Below are 26126 nucleotides of genomic sequence, written 5' to 3' on the forward strand. Positions count from 1 at the left end.
TGGATCTTTTACAACTGCTTTTTATTCTATCTACGTATTTCAAGGCTATTTTATATCCCTAGTGTCTGTCTGTCTCTCGTGTGTGTGTACTATCTTTAAAATGCTCTATATAGCTTGAGTATTACTGCTATTTTAATAAGTGGTATAAGCAAAGAACTCAAGATAGAAATGCTCACTTCGCCTGAAATCTTTTTCCCTGGAATGAAACTGTGCATCCGAATTTCAGAGAAATAAAAAGAGCCTGCTTAGCAAATGGGAAGACCCGGCGTATATTTAGGTTGAACTCTTCTCCCCCGAGAGGACGTCACAACAGGAAGCTTTTTTAAAACTGTGGCTAGGGATAAGAGCAGGTAGAGACGCTACACTGCAGACACACAGGGACTTCTAGCCACCCACAGGAAGGCTGACACCTGACAAAGCCCGTAGCATTTTCCCTGGTGTCTTAGTTAGGGTTTTACTGCTGTGAAAAGACACCATGACCATGGCAAGTCTTATAAAAAACAACATTTAATTGGGGCTGGCTTACAGGTTCAGAGGTTCAGTCCATTATCATCAAGGTGGGAGCATGGCAGCATCCAGGCTGTCATGGCACAGGCAGAGCTGAGAGTTCTATGTCTTCATCCAAAGGCTGCTAGTGGAAGACTGACTTCCAGGGAACTGGGGTGAGAGTCTAAGCCCACACCCACAGTGACACACCTGCTCCAGCCAGGTCACACTTCCAAATGGTGCCACTCCCTGGTGCAAGAATATACAACCCATCATACCTGGCTCTTTTTGTTTTCTGAGGAGATTCTGTCATAGCAGTTCAAGGTGATTTTTCATTTTTGGGCTAATAAAGTCATAATGCACATATGCCTCAGTAAATTGAACTTAAAAAAAAAAACATTTGATTGCAAAATTTATTGAGAATTTCTGTAATCCAATATCCTGACCAAGTGGGATCAGGGAAATGTGCCACACAAACAATAAACAATCCCATGACCATCTCAGAAGGGGGTTTCTTCTGAGAAAGGGGTTGTTTTTATATATATTAACTTTCAAGTCGTTATGCTGAACCAAATGGAGCAAAACAAAACTTTTAAAAAAGTGTACAACAACCAAAGAATAATTTTCATAATGCCAGATTTCTTGCCTTGGTGTTTCCTAGTTCTGTTAGTACACACTATATATTTTATCAGTCAAACGCAGCCCAGATTCTCTCTGGTAAAGGTCTCCAGGGAGAACCCAGAGCATCATACTTAATGATAAGAGACTTCTAAGACAGGGAGAAGACAGTGTCAGTTGCCTCTCCTATTGACCATCATTCTGGTGGCTCCAGGCCGGACAGCCTGGCAAGAAAGGACAAAACATCCAGACCTGAAGTGCAGAGTTAAAATGATATCTGGTTGCAAATGACATGATCATTTACACCGAAAATCAAAAAAAAAATGCAGAGATGAAATTAAGCATTCCATTCATAAGAATACCAAGAAGAATGAAACAGAATAAAGGCAAAAGAGTACAAAATGTTGCTGAGAGGAATCAAAGGGCTAAAATGAATGAGACATTCATGGCCTGGGAAGCAGGATACTAAAAAGGACTGAATTCTTCAAACAGGTTTGCTTACATATGCAGACCATCTCTACAGAGCCCAGCTGGAGGGTTCGCACACTGAAAAGTTCATCCGAAATTCCGACGGCACCACAGGAGTCCTACAACAGCCGAAGCAGCCTTGAGATAACTATAGTACTTGTACCTCCACAGCCTCCTAGGAAGCAAGAATCACCCAGAAGTAAGACTGCACATTTATAGTGTGTCCATAAAAAACCCGCATTATAGTGTTTTTGACAGTTCAGTTGGGAAAAAAAAATCTTTTCATAAATTGTACTCAAAACATTGAATATCCATATGTAAAAGAGTCTCTCAAATACACAAAAATTAACTCAAAATGTGTCTAAATGTTTAAGCTACAACTATAAAGCACAGGCAGGCATAAGTATTTATAGCCTTGGTTAAATGGTGGTTTCTTCCTTGTGCACAAGCAAAGCTGAGCTTCCATCAACACGAGAAGCTGTGCTGCAGCTAGCACAGTGGCCCACGCCTTTAACCCCTGCACTTAGGGTGGGGCTGGGGAGGGGAAGCAGGTGGATCTTTGTGAGTTTGAGGCCAACCTGGTCTACAGAGTTAGACCAGGACAGCCAGGCTATTATGAAGAGAAACCCTGTCTTGAAAAACAAAACACAACAAACAAAACCCCCAAAACAACAACCAAAAAACCCAAAACAAACAAACAAGAAAAGAAAAACTGTCTTCCAAAATTCCAAAAGACAGTAAACAGTAACAAGGAGGGGAAATCACAATACTAATCATAAACTTGGGTAAAGACTAGTATTCAAAAATCTATAAAATCACTAGCCAACTAAAGATAAAAATAACCTTTTAGTTTGGCCTGAACACCGTGGGAGCCACTGACATCAGGTGTAGGTACCAGACACTGGGCCCTCATTTACAGCTAAGGGGCTTTAGTGAAGGCATAGAGAACTTGGTACTTCCTCAAGGACATAGTCACTCTATCATGATCCAGCAATTGCACTTCTGGAGAGAACTGAAAACTCCCATACAGAAAGCCTTGTTCCCTGAGTCCCCTTCCTTATCCTTGAGATATGGTTCAAGGTCCTCAGCGGGCTTTCCTGAACCCAAGGATGATGTGGTATAGCTCACAGTTTACCTAGATACACACCTGTGGTCGTCAACGTTAGGAATTAGGCCCAGTGAGAACCAGGCAGAACAGCGTGCTGTAATAAAAGCCAGTTAGACCTGAGAAACTGTTAATGTTCCTAGTTTACATTTAGTTCCTTTTGGCCCTTATTTGACTGGAAAACTGAAGCCCTCGAGGGCAAGGCAGGGTAAGGGAGAATTACTATGTGGAATGTTTATAGAGTTACCTAAAGTCAAACACCCGAACTATAACCTTTAAACTGACAGTAAGCACATTCACAAAACAGCATTATTCAGCTTTCAAAAAAAGTAAAGTAGATATAGGAAAAATGTTCAAAGCATGATGCCAAGGTAATAAACGCCCATAGTCTAGATGATCCACAAAGCATATAAGGGACACGGGGAGCTGTGCAAATAATTTATAATTCTACCTACTAGAGCTGACGCCTAGTCTCTTGTACACTTCTGTTTGCTTGGTGATCACAGGGTGGGCATGGTTTTCTATCGTTTCTTCACTATGTCGTGAGCATGTGACGAGTGGTCCCAATAGTCTGTCATCAGGCACTTGGATGTTCCCACTCTGTCTAAAGACTCTGAATCAATGTTTCAACTTTGAGGTATTTCATTCAGGAGAATATAAGGAGGACTTATTTTTGTGGCATCTAATCCATACCCTTTTTTGCTGTTAACCTGAGATAAGTAAACAAAAGTTTACTTTTGTGTAATTGTTTTATTACCCTTTACCAAGGGGGGCGGGGAGGAGGGAGTACACATACAGAAGCAGCAGCAACTTTAATTACAAGCAAAGGTTTTTATCTCCAAATGATCTCTTTTGGTGTCAGCAAGAAATTTAACCATATATATTAACTTTCAAATAGTTATGGTGAACATTCAAGTTCATTAAAGATATGGCTTACACAGGTGATATGTTTCAAACCAAACAATGCAGCAAAATACAATTCTTAAAAAAATATACAACAACCAAAGAATAATTTTTATTAAACTTGCCAAATTTCTTGCCTTGGTGTTTCCTAGTTCTACTAGTTACACACTATATATTTTATCCATGAGTCGTTCCCAGCTCAAACCACAGGAGTAGTAACATCAGCTACCTCAGACCCGGCTTTAGATTGTGAGGTGGCAGTCAGATGACTGGGTATGGCCGCACATGGCACATGCTGTAAACCCCACCTACTGGGACAGCTGAGGAAGGGTCACAAATAGGTGTTCAGCTTGGGCAAGGCTATGCCTCAAAAAAAAAAAAAAGACAGGGGTGGGGTGGGGGTTGTGGGCTCTAACTTACTCGTGGGACACCTGGTTCGCATGAGCGGCCCTCTGCTCATCCTTAATACTGCGCCTACCACCAGAGTCAGATGAGCTCAGCAGCACTCAGGTGAGACATCTGAAAAGACCACTGCTGCTTACTATGCTACACTGTTTTAATAACTAAATACTTACATTAGAAATTGACTACATACAAAAGAATTGCTGGCTTTTTTTTCCCTAATGGAATGGGACAGAAGAAATTTCAGCTTGCTTTATTTATTTATTTATTTAGCTACACTGCATCTACTTATATAGGAAACCTTATTCTCTATTTTAAAATTCAGAACAAGGTGGTGGTTTGATACAATGACTTAAATAAAAATAGCACCAGAAGGACCAGGTACCAATAACATATTTCACCCATCCAGTAATTTTATTATGTAAAATTATTGCACTTCTAATGTAGAAAGTAAATAACAGTAATTACTAAATTCAATAATTTTAACTAGTTGGTGAAATCTGAAATAATTTCAAAATAATTCTGAGGTTTCCTCTAAATGATACTGCCTATGAGGACCTCGTCTATGTCTCTAGTTTAAAAGGCAGGAATAGGGGGCTGAACTCCACTTCTAAGCTATGTCTGCATTAGAAGAGAGGCTGTTTTACATGGTGGTACGAATTTGGTCCACATCAAATACATTGTTGTTATAAAAATAAACAAGATTTTATAAAAAATAACATTGCATTCCTTGTTCAAATTGCACAGTACAAATAAGCTATCTAAAGTAATACTGTTATTAATAATTAGAATTACATGTGGTAGGTATGTGTTTAGTCTGAAGCAACTGAATATGTAGTTCTGCTTTCATAATGTATGAAAACTAAAATTTAAGTCACATCTAGAAATACATAAAATATTTTTAAACTTTATAATAAAGAATTTACAAACTAATTTTTAGTAGCTGATAATACAGGATCCCACAGTCTATTTACATAAAAGCCCATTTTTATTCACTTTACAAAAGCAATAAATAAGAAACTACATTAATTTGCACAAAACCTGCTCCACCTCATGATCAGTGGGATGACCACTGCTTTACAGCTGGGCCAACAAACCTGTCTTCCTCTATGACAACTGCTCATTTTGGAAAGAAGAAAAAGTCTTGTCTTTATTCCAAGAGTGAGTATAGTCATGCAGAATCCAGCGTAAAACCTTACACATTATAATACACGCATTAAAAATATGGACAGTGCCTTTGAGTATATTTACATGAATATTCACAAAAAGATACAGTTCTTTGATACAAAATTTAGTGGTGTCAGCATAATTGATAAGAACCCCCTCACCCTCTGCCCACATTGATCTAGTAGGAAATTAAGCTTGCTAAAACAGGCACATTAACTCACAGGTAAATAGCTTCCGTCATTCAGGACTGCTAGTCAACAGAGTACCAAAGCCAAAGGGTCTCTGCCCACTGACCCACACTGTGCAAGAGTAGGATTCAAAGGACCAATCAGAGTCCCGCTGACTCTGTACAAGGAAGCAAACAAGTAGCTCAGTTACCTGACGAGCTACAGCAAGCACCTTAACACTTATTTAAAAGAGTGAAAACAAACAACCCACCCCACAAAAACAAAACCAGTCTAGACACACTAAACCAGAAAATATATAAGCTGTAAGTAGTGAAAAAGTAAGCTTGCTTGGGGCAGAATGAATAATCCCTACAACTACCAATCTGTTGTAAATAAAATCGAAATATGCCATGTGTTCATTACTTTCTATTGCAGCTTCAATTTTTCTTATGAAAGATGCTTTGATACCACACTTTTTTTTTAAGGAGTCAAAGAGATTTAGAGGAAGAGTTCATTAAATTATAATACTTTACGAAAGAGTTCTGACCCGAGTTCTTTTACCTGTTAAGTCATTCGGCAGGCCACAATGACTCCGTTGCAAGCTGCTGTGACTAATACTGCCCGCTGTGCTGCGCTCACTGCTGTCAGGACACAGAACAGTCATATGCCCCATCCTGAAGCGGCTCCTCCTCATCCGCCTCTGTTGTGTCCTCTTCTTTCCGGCTGACCACGTTGTTACTCCCAGGCTCACTCTGAGAGATGCTCCCATGGCTGCAAGAGCCTCTGTTCTCCTCTGCCCGGGGACTGGTCTGTTCAGGAGTCTTACCCACTGTTACTGGCTGGAAGGTGTCAGGCTGGACCAGTTCCTCTGTTATCTCACTGAGCTTCTGCAGTTGTGGCTTAATGATGTTTAAAAATGGCTTATATCCAGGGCTGAGTGAAGGGGGAAAAATTAGCTGTCATCTGCTGTAATTCAAAAGACTTGATAGAGGGGCTAGCTAGGGAGATGGCTGTTAGTTGATAAAGTGCCTGTTGTGCAGACACGTGGTCTTGAGTTCGATCCCTAGGACCCACGGACAAAGCTGGTGTGCTGGTGCTGACAAGACACAGACAGGATTTCTGGAGGCATGCTGGACAGCCAGCCAGCCTAGTGAGCCCCAGGTCCCAGGGAGAGATCCGTCTTAAACAACAAGGTCAATAGCTCCTGGGGAATGACACCAGAAGCCGGCCTTTATCTTTTGCACATGTGCACAAGTACCAATGCAAAGTACCCCCAAGCACAACTTGGTTAAGTGCACTATAAGAAAGGAAAGGCTTTAGACTCTAAGGGACCATTGCAAAGTTTCTAACTTAAACTCATTTTGCAATTACAGAAAACCAGATCTAAGGGAAGAAAAGAGCTTCAAATCTATATGCGACTGCTGACAAGGACAGGACCTCACACCCACCCACTGCTTCTAACTTGGAGATGCTAGTAACTGTCATGGAGCCTTGACATTTACATAGACTACATAACCTGTCTTTACGAATACTTAACCACAGAACTACCAATCTAAGTTCTAGCCTCATGACCACTTGTATGGCATAAATTTTAAGCCAGCATTATAGGTTCGCAGTATAAACTAACCAACATTGTAAGCTATTCAATGGACAGTACCCATTCAAGAGCCCGAGTACAAATTGGCTAAAGGAAAACTACTTTAAAACATAAATATGAAAGTATTTTTTAAGTTCCATAAACTTAAAACTGTCCAAATGAGTGAGTTGTAAGTTCCTGCTTTTTTGGGACAGGTATCATAGGTAGCTTGGATGACGGGAAGCCTGCTATTTAGATTAGGCTTACCGCAAACTCACAGAGGTCTGCCTACTTCTGCCTCCCAAGTGCTGGGATTTAAGGGATGTGCTACCTACCTGGCAGTTATAATGGTCCTAATGTGACAAAGCCATCATTCGCCAAAGGATACCATGCTTATGGAAAGCAGCACTCACTCACCAGTCTGTAGAGGCCCAGCGGTCCACAGCTTGCAGCCCTGATTTTATGTTCTGTAACATCTCTCCATCCATCTCGGAAGACTGAGCAATCCCAAGAATCTGACTGACCACTGAGGATTCTCTGAGAATCAGGCCGATGACAACACACCAGTCCAGACATCCTGCCTCCATGAAAATGTGCAGCAAATAACTAGACATAAAGCACAAGACAATGATCTGTATGAATGACAGTAGCTGACACACACAAAGGGAGGGCAGCAAGCACTCAGAAGGGACCATTCCCATCTGCACAGAGACCTCCGGGTTCTCTGTGTTCTCAAACTCAGAGACACTCACCGAAGCTGGACCTGAGATTTATGGGGTCCTTTACTCGCCAGCTCCATGGAGATGTGCTCTAGCTCAGACTGGGTCAAGCTGAGGGTGGAGAAGTTTTCATCCACCATTGTCCAGTCTCCATCCACCACGGAGCTGCTTTCAGTCAGGTCTGTAGCTGAGCCAATGCTGCACTCATCCCCTGACGAAGAAACCGCACAAGTTATTAAGTGAGCTTTTCATTTCACAAATGAGTGCTTTCCCTTTCATTATAAATATTATTTAAAATGCTAGCTTCTCTTCAAGATTTCAAAGTAAAAACATTCAATCTACTGCTAAAATAGCCATTATATGAACAACATATATATTTTAAGAGCTAACAGACCACTAAAAAATTATATGCCTTAGGATGGGAAAATATTCTAATTTTACAATTAAAAGTAATAGCAGTTGGGAGCCTTCACACATGACAGAAGCTTCACCCAGCAGTGATAATAAAATGATAGCCCAATACTAGGTAAATGCCTGACCATTAAGAAAGCTGTAAGAAAAAAAAATTAATCTGGGCTTGTAATGCAGATCTGTGGTCTCAATTACTTGTGGCTGAGACAGGAGGACCTCATGTTCAAGGACAGCCTGTGAGAACGGAGGGGAGTGCTTGCTTAGCATTCAGGGGGTCCTAGGTTCAATCCCCAGTATTGGCTCTCCCATCCTCCACCAAAACAAGAACAACAATCCCCCCAAACCAAAATCAGCCCAGTTACTATGGAAGATTTAGTATTTTATAACCCTATAGCAACAGAAATTGTTTCAAAACCTCTTTCATTTGTAATTTATAACTATATAGCAGAAACTACTATACTGTTTTTATAAATGATCACATAATAAATAGTTCAGGCTTTGAAAGCTAAGAGGTAAAATGAGGGACATTATATTTAACAATGAATTCTTTCATAAGCTTTATTAATGAAATAAAAACTAGTGATACAAGTATGATTTTATGACAAAAGTCTACTTATTCTAAAAATAGAATTCCTTATAACATTTTAATGTTAACTGGATTTGAAAGATAGTATTTGCTTATCAAAATTAATTGCAAAGGGCCAGCAAAATAGCTCAGAGGGTAAAGGCACTTGCTATCAAGCCTGACAGACAAGCAGAGTTTTATCTCGGAAACCTACAAAAAAATTAGAAGGTTTCATCACATAAAGGTGTCCTGACTTTCATATGTGTACTCTTCTACACACAGCACAAACACAATGATAAACATTTTAAATCTTGATTGCAAAGATTTATTTAATGTTTACCTGTATTTCATATATCTAAAATAAATATGGTAAAGCCCAGTCAAAGCCAATTTGTCCTTATTTTCCTATGTAGGCAGATATTTAATGGCTAATTCTTTAGGAAAGAATGATGCTGTACCTTAGAATGCTATGGTACAATCGTTTCCCAAACAAAACTCAAGAAGAGCTACAACTTGTTCCATTATTAGATATATACCTTTATTAGATAATGGTGACAGGAAAGCATCTTGCATTTGTGGTCCAGGAGATGAGGCTATGTCTGTGTCACGATGGGTGGGACCAATGTTGCTGAGCCAGCTCTGACTTCGTTGGATGTTAGAGATGCCAGCATCCATCTCAGGGGTAATAAAAGGGTCAGCTGACTGAGACTTTAACATCTGCTCTCCCACTGCATGGTAAGTCCAGAAGCAAAAAAGGTGTGTTCAAGATGCTCTTGCTGCAATTCACAATACTATCTGTTCAAAGCCAATATATTGTTTTGTTTTTTTTATCTAAAACTAGGGATGTGAACTTACAGAAGAGACTCTCAGAAACTCCTCCTGTCTCTTACTGTAACTAGGCCACTCTTGATTCTTCTGATTTGAATGACTCGCCTTGACTCTTAAGATGACCTAAAGTTCCTAAACACCATAATAAAATGGTTTTGTTTGAACAACTAGAAATCTTAATTAAAATATCTGATTTTTTTTTTAACTCAGTTTGACTTTGTCCTCTCCAAGTTTAGGAAAAGGACACAGATGTCAAGGTGATGGTAAATGACAGCACAGTTTATTTGCAGCTCCTCACTAACTCATGCTAAATTCTTTACCACAATAAGGTAAATGTAGGAGCTTCTACACTCATTTTTTTTTTTTTTTTTTGGTTTTTTTTTGAGACAGGGTTTCTCTGTATAACCCTGGCTGTCCTGGAACTTACTTTGTAGACCAGGCTGGCCTCGAACTCAGAAATCCACCTGCCTCTGCCTCCCGAGTGCTGGGATTAAAGGCGTGCGCCACCACGCCCGGCGCTCTACACTCATTTTCAACCTGTCTATAATTTACTATGATTAGATTTGTGAGCTAAACTTCAAGCCAAAAAAACTTAAGAAAGATTAGTGTCGACTTCATTAATATCTTTGGTCAAATGGGAGCTATTCTAACTGATGTACAACAAATTGGCTTTTATCTGCTTAAATTTGCAATGAAAAGAGTTCCTTGAATGTCAATCAATGATAACATGTCTAAATATCGAAAATAAATAATTTTTGTAAACACGTCTGAAGTCTACATTACCTGCTCGGCATTTCCCATTTTTGAAAGGGGAACTTATGGAAGAGGCTGGGATAATGGGAAGTGGCCACAGGAAATCCTTGTGAAGTCTCTTCAGGGCTACTACAAAGTTGTCTACACGGGCAGCTCGGGTACGTTCTTTGCAAAGCCAACTGATCAGTTCAAAGCCTAGCTGGGCTGCAAAGCAGCCAAGGTCCTTTAGGCGCACCTCTTCTAGGAGGCGCCGCGCATGTCTCCACAGCATCATGTCAATGTACATGTTCTCAGCACACTCACTGTCTTTGCTCCATCTGTAAGAAACAGGAGAAAGTGAAAGAATAACCTCCCTGAAGAACCCCACTTTTAGGTAGCATTGATAAAGTTGAAAAGGAAGCAAGAATTCCATATCTAATTGTGTCTAAATAGGAAGGAAAAGCTCCAGGGCCTTCCCACATCACACCACAGCCTAGTCAACATGTAGCACAGAGTTACCCACACCCCTTTCAGGTTTAAAACAGCGTCTCTCTGTGTAGTCCTGGAGTTTGCTATACAGACCAGGATGGCCTCAAACTCAGATATCCTCCTGCCTCTGCCTCTCAATTGCTGGATTACAGGAATATACTACCATGCAAGGCACAAAGTTACCTCGTAAGACCAATTTGTAGAATTGAATATATGGAATAAGAATAAACAGGAAACAAAAGAAGCCAGACCAGGAAGAGATGGTGTGTAACTGAAGTGGGAAAAAGAAAGAACAAACAAATGTACACACCAATGAAAGAGGGAAAAATGAAATCCTCTCTTCTTGCACTTTATAGATATATGAAAATAAACCTTATAAAAATCAATGACAAGTAAGTATAGTCTGTCATCTCTTGTCAATATGAGCAAATGTGTAACCAGGAGGAACCAACTAGCAGCTCTAAGTGAGGCGCAGACCACGGGACAGGAGAGCCCAGCTTCAGAGGCAGGACTTCTCAGATCTGGTCTCTGCCCTCCACTAGCCGTGTGAACAAAGTCCAGTGTCTTTCTGAGCCCCTGTTTTCACCTGCACAGTGAGTTGTCAGGACTAAGAAGTAAGCGTGCAGACACTTGGAACAGTGGGTAGCACACAGTGAGCTCTTGGTAAGGGGCTGACCAGCATTTAATTTCAGGCCGAGGCTGGCAGCTGTTGATCCTCCTATGGCTCCACTGGTGACATCCATCTGCGTTTGTGTATTTGTACTAGGGGAGGAGTGTTAATCACTGGGACAGGAGAAAAAAGGTAAAATATCATAATAAAGCATGTTGACTCTTGGCATGTGCTAGGTATTGCAGTAAAAATAAAAACACATAAAGACAGTAAGCGCCGGGCATGGTGGCACACACCTTTAATCCCAGCACTCGGGAGGCAGAGGTAGGCGGATTTCTGAGTTCGAGGCCAGCCTAGTCCACAAAGTGAGTTCCAGGACAGCCAGGGCTACACAGAGAAACCCTGTCTCAGGGGAAAAAAAAAAAAAAAAGACAAAAAGCAAACAGACAAAACAAAAACCCCAAAACACTCAGGGAAAAGAAAATACGAGAGCCAAGAACAGCTAACACCAGAAGCAGTACAGGAATTTCCTAACCAGAGGAAACTCCAACAATCTGTCAAGATCACTGAGTTTACAAGCCACACCACTAGAGACAAGTTTCCACTTATGACAGATGTAGTTTTTGGTCTTCAAAATGGACCAGTTTTTCAGCACTCTCATTACTAAGATTTTTTATTTGAGTCCTCCATCATTAGAAGTAATTTACATTAATTATTTAGAACAAGTACATTCAAATCCAATTTAGTACAAAGATAAAAATTACAGAGAACAGAAGTGAACTTAATAGGAAGGAAAAAGTAAAGAGAAACACAGAAGCCTTCTGTAAGCCTTTGGCAAATGAAAAAAGGATTTGCAACAGAATGAAAGTTTCTTAAGATTTGATGTTATAAATGCCCTGAAATGCAGCGGACAAAAGCTCTGAACCAGTAACTGCTCTTTATTCTTTTACCTTTTCCCAGAAGGACCAGTTGGCATACTGAGTGTTTTCTGTAAGCCGAATTTACCAGGAGGAACATTCTCAGCTGACTGGGATAAACTGATGCTCCGATTCCTGAAGAACTCAAACCCACCGCTTGAACTGGGCTCCTGTGGTTATACAGCATACAGTGGTTTTAGTCAAAGATGCTCTGTGGGTGTGTGCTCTAGAGAAGCTGTATAATTTTGTACTAACCTGAGATGTAGGTGTGGATGGAGGGGTCTCAGATTCTCCAGAACCAATGGCTTTAAGAAATCGCATCATGTGCCGGCACAGGTCCCATTTGCCCTGTTCCAGTGCGGTGTTGAACAGAAGGGTGGCATGCTGCCTGCTTACTGCTGGGACTTCCATATTCTATAAAAACAACCAACGCAGACAACATCCCATTCATACGATACAATTTTGGGAGACAGAGCAATTCTTTTCTTGACACTTCTCTCAGTCTGAGGAACAGGCTGGCTGGGGGCAATTTAATAATAAGATTAAAAGGAGCATTTGAAAGTTCCAGATATGCAAGAGTGAGGCAGTTGCTCTGCTTGCTTAGTTCACACTACAGTTCCCTGTACTCCTGTTACACCTTAGCTAACAATACACACCGACATTCATCATTGCCTTTCTTTCCCTTTGACTGGAAAGTCACACCATTCCCACTTTACAGGAAATGGAAACAGAGTTATCTAAATTGTTGAAGATCAATAGAAAGGCAAGATAAATCTAGGTTTTCCTGACTCCAAAAACCTTAGGTCTGTGTCCTCTAGCACTTTCTGAAGATCTGACTGTAATTGTTGCTTCAGGCAGGACTGATCAGCACTGCTCCACACCGAGCATCCTTAGCTCTTTCTTCACAGCCAAGCACCTTGCCTGCTTTCCTGGGAAGCTGCCTGATAGGCTGAACCCCAGCCCCAGCTAGAGGAAAGCTCCCAGCTCCACAGCTAGGGAGAGCTCTGAGGGCCTGAGGGGCAGCAGGAGAAACCCCAGCTGCACTGACTTTGACTCTTTTTATGATGATGTTTCTTCCATTAGGGCTAAGTAAACCCCAGACTCTTGGGGCCACTCGCCTCTGCTTGGACATCTCTGGTTTCAGTTACTTGTCATGAAGCAAAATATGTTGACAAGATATCTGCTTCGGTCTGAGATTCTAACTAGGCTTATGGCTACCTTTTTGTATAAATGAAAACTACTTTGTAGTAATATGAAAGAACTTTAAAATAGCCTTTCAGATTTACAGCAGTACCACACTTTTGAGCCTACTTATCAAATAATGAAATACGTTTTTCAGGGTCTGTTTTGAGAAAAAAATGTGTCATGAGCATCCTTAGCTGTCTACAGCAAGGCTAAGATTGGATACTGTGTTAAGCCCTGTTTATTTAGAATCCTTTCAGTAATTTTACATTGTAAGAAAATACACCTATTATTGTGGGTAACCCAGATCCATGCACTAATGCCCACAGTATCATTTTTCTCAGTTAGTGTTTCTTACATTTTATTAGTCTAGTGTAGTATTGCTAATGGAACATATACATCATATATATTATGTATAAGAACATTTTAGCTGCACAGACGGCTCAGTAGTTCAGTTCTTCCTACGCAAGCCTGATGACCTGAATTTAGAATCCATGTAAAACCTCTGTAGTCTCTTGGAACTCACACTAAGATAGGGGAGGTGGAGACAGGAGAATCCACAGACACATAAAACCCAGCTCTCCTGGCTTCCGCAGAAGGGAAATGCTGGAGACACTGTCTCAAAGAAGGCTGAAAGCAAGAGTCAACACTTGAGAGTCCTCTGACTTCTATATGCTAAGGGACATGCTCATCTGAACATATGTACACACTCAATCTTAGTTAAAATTATGTCCTGAAATCATTAATCTGTTTTAGGCCCTTTTAGGGACAACCAACCAAAATATTTAGGAATGTCACTTTTGAAACATTAAAGGAAATCTCTGGTCACTTGGCAAGTCTGGGTTCTTTAGAATGAAAGACATACACCGCAGAGAAAATATGACCATTCCATAAACCCTATCATAAGGACATACCTTTCCCTCCTAAAATTAGACCATTAATTCTTATCCCTTCATAAGGACAAGTGTTACCTGTAAGATAATAAGGTAAGAGGCAGCTGTGTCCAAATCCTGAGCCATCAAACATTCCTCAAACAAATCCTTGGGGTTTCCAACAGCTGCAAAAAGGTAATTCCACAGAGCATACTCAGTCTTCCTGGCACAGTGCACAACTGTCTGAAGGAAGAGGGGGAACTCGGTGATAAACTTGGCCACGGTGGGCAGCAGTGGGTCGGGAATGGGCTCCCGTGAGGTAGCTTCTTCTTCCAGCACTTCGTGGAGCATGAGCTCCAACACGTGAGGGAAGTAAGGTAACGCAGCGCAGGACTGAGCCAGGAGGAGCGCCTGCTCGCCCAGGTTCCTGACCAGGAGCTGGCGGAGGATATGGTGGAGGTAGATCTGAGAGGTCCTCTCCACAACACAGAAGGGAAAGAGCACCTCCAGCTGCTCCCTGGCACTGCTCCGGGTATACAGAGAATCATAGAGGAGAGTGTCGTTGACAGCACCAAGGACCAACGCGTCTTCAAACAGAACGGCCAGGGGGTAAATGTTGATATGGAACGGCAGCATGATCCGCTGGGACAGGAAGGAGTGGGGCTTGCGGTGATCCCTGGGGAAGAGAGGGAGCCAAACCTTCATCCCCGCACCACCACAGCTCAGCCAGAGGGCCTCCAGAAGGTGACGTTTTTGTTTGTTTGCTCGACAGGTAGTCCAGACATTTTCCACCGACTGGGCTAGTACAACGGGAGGACAGAACGGCAGCTGAAGGAGACACAAGAATTGCTGGAGTTTGGTTTTCCTATTAAATATGGAGGTTCTAAAGTTCATAGGTACTAGCTTTGTAGACGTTAAAAATAAGTGTCTTTTTAAAAAAGGGGCATTTATTTAGAATTAGAGATAATAGTGATCTTTCAAAGTATATGTATTGAAATCTATAAAAAAACAAACCCAAAACCCCTACAATGAGCAACCTTTCTGGTTTGTAAGATGGGCTTTATGTATGTTCTTGGTGCCTAAATCACAACACACCACTCTCCCCTTAAGCCCCTCTACTCATAAACCCTAAACTCATCACCGTCCCTCCTCAGGCTGGAAGTGCCTTCTAGTTGTACTCACGAGCTTCCTTTGGTTAGGGTGGCTGTCCTTCTCCCGGATCTGTGGGCCTGACCTGTCCCTCTGCATCATGATGAGCTGTCCCGCGAGGTTCAGCATTATGCTCTCTGCATCACGAGCCTGAAATTGATCAATACTGATTTTTAGGCATATAGTGATCTTGGCATTCCTCACCACCTAGTAAAATTTATAGGTTAAACAAACCAACAGAATTTACTGGGGTTGCACTATACACAGCCATTTTGCTAGGCTCTGTGGGAAAACAAGTTTCCTGGACAAGATAGACAAAGTATAACATTATGTGGTTAGTGACCAATGAGTACAGAACTGAATTATCCTGAAAAAAACTAAGAGAACTCCAGAAATTCACGCACATACACACACTCACGCTGGAAATGACCTCAGTGATCTAGGTGCTGTCAGTAGAGAGGGGTTAAAAGGATGAGACACCAGGAAGTCAGACGTAGTAGGAAAATATTATATTTTAACCTAAGCACGAAATGTAAGCGGACACATGTAGCTAAGACAGGACAGCTATACTGGGAACCTCGAGAATGACCTCCTAGCTGGGCAGCAGCAGGATACAAATTGCCACACACACTTCAGTGAAGTCTGCTTGACAGGCTGAGAAGCCCGGAAGCACTCAGGAGGCAAAAAGTTTCACGGAAACTCACCTCCTGGAGCTTTGGCATTCTCATTAACCCATATACTCATACCCTATTACCACGTTAGTCTGGTGTATGGATCCACATGCTCTCTTTGAGTATTATCTTATTATAAGTGCCTTTTAAGATTGAATTCTGACATAACTAAGCCCCCACCAGTGTTCCAATGTGCCAGAAGCCAACAAGCTTGGAATCCGGTAGAAATGCAGTAAGGAAGTTACCTATTCAGTAACTAATTAAGCATTACAAAAGACAGAGCCAACAGCTCAAAGCTGGTCTGCAGAGTGTTTACCAAGAAAGAGCCAGGGAATCTCACTGAGATAGAAATCTTCAGTACAGGCTACATTGCATATTAGAAGCAAGTTGGTGAATTCTTCTGACAAATGGAGATTCTACAGATACTTAAAAGTTACACTCATATAAGAATTTAACAAGGCCTATGAAATAGGGGGGCATTCTGCTAAGAGCAGAACCACCTGGTGCAAGCCTTCACAAGGCTCAAAGGAATAGCACTAGGGTGTGAAATCCTTACCTGTCATTAAGCTGACCCTAGGCAGGACTGCTTTATCTTTACTGTAAACATTTACCTGGTTCCTGTAAGTCCCTTTGTAGTCATTCCTTTGTTTTGTGTCAGGTAACTTCAATGTACTTTGCCTGCTGTGACTTCTGACCCCTTTTATTTTCTGTACTATATAAGACTGGTGTTCACTTTGTGACAATACATTCAGATTCTACACAATCTCGCGTGTTGGTCTGTCTGTCACTCGCCAACTCCTTGCCCATCTGCACCCAGAGACCCGTTCCACACAGACAAGGGACCCAGAGGGTCTGCAGCAACAAACCACCTTGCATACCTCTCAAATGAAAGAATCATTAAAAAAATCCCACTTAGTCAGGACGAATTACTGTATTTTATTATGGACATTTTAATCAAATGCTAAAGAGTCTGTAATTATCACTGTTAAACCCACTCCCTCCGCTTAAATAAGGACACAGTGGGAGTTTAAGAAACACTGCTTTCAGCCAACTATCAGGTAAATCATGTCGTTTCACTGGTAAAGGGGAAGGTTAGTTTGACTTAAAAAACAAACAGAACGTACTGCCAACCTAGGGATGACAAACCAGAAAAAGCATGTCTGAACCAAAGAGGCCTTCATGGTGTAAGATCTAAATGAGGTATGGAAAAATGGCGTCTGCTGCTGGAGCAGTGCCGCAGTAGTTAAGGGTATTTACTGATCTTGCAGGGGGACAATGAGTTCTGTTCTCAGGGCCCTTGCTGACTGTTCAGAATAGCTTCTAAAACCAGCTCCAAGAGATTCAATTCTGTCTATTTATTTCCCTCCTATTATATTTCACCTTTCTAATCTGTTCTGCACTAAGGTAATACCTCGTTGTGAAGCCCTCTTAAACTGCTGCACCCTTTACTAATGAAGCTACTGATCACCACTGTTATCTAGCTCATACACAGATTTTCCCTCTTATTTCAAAAGTCAAGGTATTTCAAAGCAAGATACTATGCTCTCTATTCTCTGATATCTAATTCAATCCTAAAATATGTAGGCATTTTCCTTAAACTACAATGTTAATGAAACAATAATTTAAAAAATTTTTCTCTCAGTTCATATTTATTGTTAATTATTGCAATGGTGGTTTTTTTTTTGGGGGGGTGTGTGTCTCGAGACAGGGTTTCTCTGTGTATCCCTGGCTGTCCTGGAACTCATTCTGTAGACCAGGCTGGCCTCGAACTCAGAAATCTGCCTGCCTCTGCCTCCCAAGTGCTGGGATTAAAGGCGTGCGCCACCACCTCCTGGCCACACTTTTTTCATAATGCAGCTTACCAACATTGCACTGAGTGGTTCATTTATAGCTAACCCATGGTCTTCTTCCTTATGGTATATACCTTATGGTATAACCTTATATGGTTATATACCTTATATGGTATATACCTTATGGTACAATTAGACTAATTCTCTATCTCTATAATTTCTGAGAATGAAAGATGATTTTAGACCTAATTCCATTTAGCCTCTATTTCTGGTGAGAAGTCTTCATATGGCCTTCCTATTACCCCACCTTAGGAAACAGACATTTGTTTCACACATCATTGACATTCGGATGACTAAGGCTTCACTGTGATATAAAGTTTCATGTAATAACCATTGCTGAATCAGTTATTTTCTTGGGACATAAAATGGTGATTCTGTAATTTTCATGTTTCTTTAAAATCTTGTAGTGGGACCTGTGTGAAACAGAACTTTATCAACCAAGGCTCTGGCCACCACAACAGAGCTTACAGATGGAATGGAACTGAGCTGTAAGGAAGAAAGGAAATAAGTTAAAAAAGAAGCCCAGAGCAGTGGATGAGCATACAACAAGTGCATACGACAAGTGCGGCCAAGTTGGAGACATGGGGCTGCTGGCACGCAGATGCAATACTACAGAGAAGAGTGTGGGGAGAAGAGAATGACAGTGAGTTAAAATATTGTAGAGCTTCTCATCGGAGAAAGTTGCTCTTATTATTTATTATTCCAAATAATAGAGAATCCTTATAAATACTTATAAGTGCAGTGTAAAATGGCTCTGCAAGTAAGTAGTTAAATTCCCCATAATTTTATGAGAATGCTCAAGTTTAATGATGGACCTAAATTAGAAGAAAAAGATGGATAGAGCAGGACAAGGTTCTATTACAGAACTTCCCCTGCACGACAGGCTCTCAGTTACAGACGCTGCAGAAACTGCTGGGTAGCCTTGGAACAGGAAGTGCCTGCAACCCGGGCGATCCCAGCGCCACGGCATACCTGGTCACCATACCTGTCCACTGTGGGATCGCCCTCGCTCTTCCCTCCTAACTTCCAGGTGTCCTCTACACCCTAAGTTCACTTTACTTCCCTCCCTCTCCCCTCTCCTCCCTACGGCCCTGCCACTAACACCACACAATACAGTCAGTCCAGCATCCTCTCCAGTATTCTCCTTCATCAAGTTCTGCTTCAACTTCACTTTCCTCTGTATAGAATAAACCCTAAGATCTGAAATAAATGTCTAAAGCGACCAATATTATCCACAAGACTTCTCTTTTCTTTTTATTTTATTTCTTTAACATATAAATGTAATAAACCAAATACATGGACAAAAAAAATACAAGAATCATATGATCATCTCAATGGAAGCAAAAAAAAAAAAAAAGAAAAAGTCTTTGATACGATTCAACATGCATTCTTAATAAAAGCCCTAGAACAAATAGGACTGTAGGAAACATATTCCAACACAATAAAGGTTATGTATGACAACCCCATGGCCAATATCATCATAAATGAATAAAACCATTAACAAGCCCCGTTAAAATCAGGAATGGGAGAGGACTGCCCACTATCCCTACTGCTCATCCATAATGTGATTGAAGCATTAGCTGGAGCAATAAGGCAAGGCAAGAGAAGGGATACAAATGGGAAAATATCAAGTCAGATTATTATCAATTGAAGATTATCTTATATCCAATGTTCCCAAAATTTGACTAGAAAAATTGTAGAAATTATCAATCATTTCAGCAAAGTGTATGATACATAGTTGACTTATAAAATTTACCATTCTTAATACATATGAGTAACAAACATGCTAAGAAAGAGATCATGGACATGCTCTTCTTCCCAGTTTCTCAAATAAAATAAAATATTTAGAATACACATAACAAAAGAGGTATAAAACCTCTACAATGAAAACTTTAAATGTGTGAAGAAAGAGATTAAGAAACATACTAGAATTTGAAGACCTCCCAAGAGTATAGCTTGATAGAATTAACATTGTGAAAAAAGACCTTCCTACCAAAACAATTTACTGATTCAATGACATCACAATCAACATCCTCATCTCATTCTTCACATAAATAGGAAGAAAATCCTCAATTTGATATGGAACAACAAAAGACCTAGAAGAGCCAATTAGTCCTAGATGAGTGTTTGTTTCTATGCATTCTGCCCGTTTTAAGTGCTAAGTGCACCTGTCTATGATCCCGACTTTTATATATCTGTTTCTTTTGAGTCAATTTTGTTTGGTATTAGAATGGCTACTCCAGTTTGTTTCTTGGGACCATTTGCTTGGAAAATTCCAACCTTTTACTCTGAGGTAGTGTCTGCCTTTGTCACTGAGGTGTGTTTCCTGTATGCGGAAAAATGCTGAGTCCTGTATCCGTACCCAGTCTGTCTGTCTATGTCTTTTTATTGGGGAGTCAAGTCCATTGATGTTAAGAGATATTAAGGAAAAGTGATTGTTACTCCCTGTCATTTTTGTTGTTAGAGGTGGAATTATGTTTGTGTGGCTATCTTCTTTTGGGTTTGTTGAAAGATTACTTTCTTGCTTTTTCTGGGGTGTAGGTTTCCTCCTTATAGTTTTCATCTGCCAGGATCTTCTAGCTTTCATAGTCTCTGGTGTAATTCTAATAGGTCTGCCTTTATATGTAACTTGACTTTTTTTTCCCTTACTGCTTTTAATATTCTTTCTTTGTTTAGTGCATTTGGTGTTTTGATTATTATGTGATGAGAGGATTTTCTTTTCTGATCCAGTCTATTTGGAGTTCTGTAGGCTTCTTGAATGTTCATGGGCATCTCTTTCCTTAGGTTAGGGAAGTTTTCTTCTATAATTTTGTTGAAGATATTTACTGGCCCCTTTAAGTTGGGAATCTTACTCTCTTCTATACCTGTTATCCTTATGTTTAGTCTTTTCATTCTGTCCTGGATTTCCTGAATGTTTTGGGTTAGGAGCTTTTGCTTTTTACATTTTCTTTGACTTTTGTGTCAATATTTTCTATGGTATCTTCTGCACCTGAGATTCTCTCTTCTTTCTCTTGTATTCTGTTGGTGATGCTTCATCTATGACTCCTGATCTCTTTCCTAGGTTTTCTAACTCCAGGGATGTCTCTCTCTGTGATTTCTTTATTGTTTCTATTTCTATTTTAAGATCCTGGATTGTTTTGTTCATTTTATTCGCCTGTTTGGTTGTGTTTTCTTATAATTCTTTAAGGGATTTTTGTGTTTCCTCTTTAAGGGTTTCTAACTGTTTACCTGTATTTCTTTAAGGGAGTTATTTATGTCCTTCTTAAAGTCCTCTATCATCATCATCATGAAAAGTGATTTTAGACCTGAATCTTGCTTTTCCTGTGTGATGGTGTATCCAGGACTTGCTATGTTGGAAGAACTGGGTTCTGATGATGCCAAGTAACCTTGGTTTCCATTGCTTATGTTCTTATGCTTGCCTCCCGCCATCTGGTTCTTGCTGGCACTACCTGCCCTCACTGTATCTTACTGGAGCCTGTCCTTCCTGTGATCCTGGTTGTGTCAGAACTCCTCAGAGTCCAGCTGCCTCTGTGATCCTGTGATTCTGGGTGTGTCAGAGCTCCTGGAAGTCAAGCTGACTCTCAGACCCTCAGATTCTGGTGTGACTAAGTTCCTGGGATCCTGGGCATGTTAGAGTGTCTGGGAGTGGAGCTTCCTCTGGGTGTTGTGGGACTGGCTACAGAGTTCAGGCCCAAGGTCTGCTCAGGACACCAACCCTGACTGGAAGGAACCTGTGCCACTGGTCAGGCGGGGTTCCTGTGTCTCTGGATTCTTCCGGTCCAAGTTCCTTCTGGTGGTGTTGGGACAGATGTTGTATCCTTCTCACCTCTGATCCTATCAAGACTTCTCTTTTCTTATGCCCTTAGCTCTAAACACTAAAAAATGTCAACCCCTGATTGCATCATGTTGTCTCTTGTTTGTAAACCTTTGCATGACTGCCCGAATGTCTTTCTCTTTGTTTAGAACTTTCCTACTTGTGTTCCAGGCTTCAAATCAAATGGTATATAAGAGTTTTCTGATTGATTAAACAGACTATTCCAGGTTTCTAGTATATGCTCCCAGAGCAGTCTGTATATTTTTACTGACTTGCTTAATGTTGACTGGTCTCCTTGGCTTGCCACTAAAACTCAGCATCTTCATGCAAGGTACATTACAGACACTTAGCATGCATTTGTTGAACAAATAAACAGACACAAACACCGACCTAAGACACTACAGACTGAAATGTAACCCCCTAAGAGCTCGGAAAAGGCATTAGTACCTGCTGCGGCATTTTCAAGCTGATGCCGTTCTCCGTACTCACTGACGTCAGCGTGACAGATACTACCAGGAAGGGGTGAGGAATGTACCGTGACATGGAGACCTCCTGAAGAACCTGGACACTAGCTGTAGTATTGGAACTGAAAAATAAACAAAAAAACCTTCATAGCTCAACGATGTTCAGATTTTTTTCCTTTGCAGTTGCTATATTACAGCACATTTTATGTCTATACAGCAGACCCAAATGTCTTCTCCCCATTGTCCTTTCCTCCCCAAATATTCTTCCATTAATATTATTAATATTGGGGCTGGAGAGATGGCTCAGTGGTTAAGAGCACTGACTGCTCTTCTAGAGGTCTTAAGTTCAATTCCCAGCAACCACATGGTGGCTCCCAACCATCTGTAATGGGATCTGATGCCCTCTTCTAGTGTGTGTCTGAAGACAGTGACAGTGTACTCATATATATATATATATATATATACATATACATATATACATATATATATATATATATATAATTAATGTTGAGAGACTTAAAGAGCATATATAGGAAAATAAGATAGTGAAAGGCAGTAAAACGCTGGAAAGCAGGAAAAATAAAACCACAACACAGAACATCCCCAAACCAGCAGTAGGCTTTCACACAGAAATACCCAGGGAGCTGGGGGTCAGGGCAACAGTGTGGTTGAAATAACAAAAGTTTATCACTAAAGTAGTGATGTTCTAATTTTTTATCTTTGCATTACTTAATCCATCACATTACTTCAGTACACACCTAATTCATTTACTTATTAAAAAATATATACTTTTAAGAACAAAGGACAACACCCCCGTGGTCTACATGCTGCAAGTTGACCAAGTCAACACTATAAGGTTTCTGTGCTGCAGTACAATATCCACTGTAGCAGGGATGAAGGGAGCTTCCTGGGGATAGCTCCTTACCTTCCCACAAGGACCTGGAAAGTTTATTAGCCACCAACTTGTGAGTTGTGGGAAAAAGTATCTAAGACTTAGCTCAGCTAAAATGCTAGTCCTCCTCCCCATAACACAGGGAGAAAAGCAGGTTCTTGTGCTTTTCTTCAACTACTACTACCACCAAAACTCCTTATAATGAAACAAAATATGAAGATGGAAAAAGGGTTTTAGAAACCTGATAAAGAGGAGCAAGAGAGACTCACCCCATGTTATAACTCACCCATCGGATTTTCTTTCAATACTGTAAAGGCATATTGAACAGTCTGCTCGAAACACTACCACCATGTCGCGGAAGACACTAAGCAGTAATGTCTCCATTGGTACTTTGGTGACGTGAGCAAAGGCATTGTCCAGGTTGGATGTTCGTAGGTAGATTCTGAGCTGAAGAAGGAAAGAAGTGCACATACAAATCAGAGGGTCACCAAGCGCACTTAGGCTCTCAGGCCGTCCATCTTTATCCAGACTCCTCCCCAGCTCACTCTAAAGAAACACGAGTCAGAAGAATGAACAACAGTTTTGCAAAAAATTAATGTTTATATTTTGGCAAGCTAACTCTTCATAAATAACTAAAGATAAAGTGATCAAGAGTGAATGTAGAATTATGAGACCACGTATCAGATCTGTGTACTCAAACTCAATTAATGAGACTACTACTTCCTCAAAACCACCATAAGTCAATATATTAATAAAGCTATCCTTCAGAACAGTCACTCTTATATACTTTTACTTTTAATGTTTCATTATCAATCCTTCGAGTTTATTTTCTACCTAAAAGGTTACTCTTTTTAGGCTTATTTACTTCTGAGACAGGGCTAATATTTAGCTCAGAATGGAGCTGAATTCTCAATCCTCCTGTCTCAGCTATAATATAAATAGTTATCTTACAAATTCAACTTGTCACTGTAAAAAAGAACAGGAAGAACCTAAACAGTAAGTCTACTATTGAGATACGCTAAGTTATTGAGACAAAATGCTTTGTTCCGTTTTTAATGGCTTATTGTCTACCTAAAATTAAATCATGCTTAGCTCCAAAATTAAATCTCTATTATTTCTGAGAAAAAAAAAAGTTACCTCTTCTTGACGGTCACTTAAGTTGTAACACGCAAGGACCATAAAGTCATCCCACCAGGCTAAGCCACCAGTCACAATCATATTTTGCTCCTTAAAAGAAAAATTTCAGATGCACTTACCTTAATTATATTACTCAAACTTTCAACAAATACAATACTCTTAGAAAGCTCTGATTATTTCTGCTTTATTCTCTCTTGCAAAATTATTTCTCCAGGACTTTTATTAACAATGTATCATATCCTGTCCTTTAAAAAATTACATATTCCTAAAAGAAACAGCTGTGTCATTCAAAATATCTCAGTGCTGTAGAGCATCATTAACCTTACATCTAAAACCACTTGGTTTAAATTCTGGCTTTACTGCTCAGCAGATGAGTGCGTGAACCCTGATCTTTTGGCAAATGATAGTATTAGTGTCCTAGCCGGGCTGGCAACACCAATGCATTTAAAGTGCCTGGCACACAAGACACCCATGTTAACTTTCTCCACTCCTTCCCATCTGACTCTCATAAAATCAAACATTCTCCCTCTGAGTCTCCACTCCCCACCTCCTGCTATCCAGATGCACATATCACATACAGAATACCCTCTTATTTTGTGGACACTTAGTTTCCCCACATTAGACAACTCAGTCTTAAAGATAATATTAAACACTATGCTAAATAATTATTGCTACTAATCTTTTGTTCCTTCTTTTCATGTACCTGTTAAGAGATGTGTGTGTGTGTGTGTGTGTGTGTACATGGGCTTGAGGTCTGAAATCTTCTTTGATGGCTCCTCTACCTTATTCTTTGAGGTGACATCTCTCAGTCAGAGCGACTGGCTGCTATGACTAGCTTCTCCAGGCTGCTTGTTCCAGGGCTGCCTCACCTTCCCTTCCAAGGATGGCATTACACATGACTTGCCATTTCCACTGAGCATCTAAGTGGCCTCTGGGCATCTGAGCTCAGGTTCCTTGCTTTTATATAAAACACTATAATAGCTGAGCCATCTCCCAGTCCTTGTCAATGGTCTTAACAAGAATGAAAAGCCAATTAACTCAATGAAAGAGCCTTTATCAAATATCAAGTATTTTATCAAAAGGGACTTATTGGCAATTATCAAATGTCAGTTTCTCTTCCCACTTCTCATCTCTCCAAGAACCTGTGAATACAGCAAGCACTTTACAGTTGAGCTATATCTCAAGCCGCAGTACCACTTTCTTTTTTCTTTTTTATGCTTTGTATTTTGAAATTTATTTTTCTCAAAAAAAAAAAAAAAAAAAGGACTAACCTGAGTAATGTTTCCAAAAAGTTTCCATTTTTTGGTGAGTAGAGAATAATGAGCAAATCCAAACTTGCCAGCCACAGCAATATTTTGTCCAAGTTTATCAATAGCTGAAAACTGTTTAAAAAAAATTAAAATCTCTTTCCTGCACATGGTATAAAGTACTTAATAAAATATAAAGTGAAGAGACTACAAACACATGTTTGCTAAGTGACTTAAATATAAAATACTAAACTAAAAGCCTAAATATTGACAAAGTGTGGAGGAGAACCACTAGTAATGCCCAGCAGATGAAGCTTTGTAATGAATCCACAATGGCTCACCTCCCAGAATGACCACACAATACCAACAAAAGACACACTCACCCGTATAGGCCAATTGCTTTCTAGATAGGTGCTGGAGATCTATAGGAAATAACATATCAGTTTGGTAAGACTTATGAAATATATTCCAAATTAAAGCATTAACTTAGCACACAAGATGAGATTCAGCTTCCTGCATGAATACTAGCTTCAGTAAGAGAGCCCTGAGAATTGAGCATCTGTTTATGAACCAATATTTACATGTCCTATCTTAATCCTTTCAAGGTTGTAAGACCCACACTTCCTCCCCCCCCCCCACAGAGTTGCTTGTTTCTAATATTAAACTCAATATCACTGACAAAGAA

The 26126-nt window shown here is 40.4% G+C and overlaps 1 protein-coding gene across 1 annotated transcript in view; it reads right to left on the reverse strand.

The window, feature by feature from the left end:
- Nucleotides 1–4476: 4476 nt before the first annotated feature.
- Nucleotides 4477–26126, reverse strand: part of Ric1 (RIC1 partner of RAB6A GEF complex) — an 85886-nt gene continuing 64236 nt past the window's right edge. Inside the window, exons 13-26 of the mRNA XM_021151804.2 lie at nucleotides 25825–25863; nucleotides 25466–25576; nucleotides 24195–24284; nucleotides 23344–23504; nucleotides 22149–22287; nucleotides 15400–15516; nucleotides 14317–15045; nucleotides 12419–12577; nucleotides 12197–12333; nucleotides 10199–10485; nucleotides 9124–9315; nucleotides 7645–7822; nucleotides 7310–7498; nucleotides 4477–6249 (exon numbers count right to left, since the gene is read on the reverse strand). Coding sequence (XP_021007463.1) covers nucleotides 5961–6249; nucleotides 7310–7498; nucleotides 7645–7822; nucleotides 9124–9315; nucleotides 10199–10485; nucleotides 12197–12333; nucleotides 12419–12577; nucleotides 14317–15045; nucleotides 15400–15516; nucleotides 22149–22287; nucleotides 23344–23504; nucleotides 24195–24284; nucleotides 25466–25576; nucleotides 25825–25863 — 2817 coding nt within the window. The 3' untranslated portion in view covers nucleotides 4477–5960. The remainder of the gene's footprint in view (nucleotides 6250–7309; nucleotides 7499–7644; nucleotides 7823–9123; nucleotides 9316–10198; nucleotides 10486–12196; nucleotides 12334–12418; nucleotides 12578–14316; nucleotides 15046–15399; nucleotides 15517–22148; nucleotides 22288–23343; nucleotides 23505–24194; nucleotides 24285–25465; nucleotides 25577–25824; nucleotides 25864–26126) is intronic.

The sequence above is a fragment of the Mus caroli genome, unplaced genomic scaffold (assembly GCF_978045245.1).
Source record: "Mus caroli unplaced genomic scaffold, Mus_caroli_1 scaffold_20, whole genome shotgun sequence".
NCBI classification, from domain to species: Eukaryota; Metazoa; Chordata; class Mammalia; order Rodentia; family Muridae; genus Mus; species Mus caroli.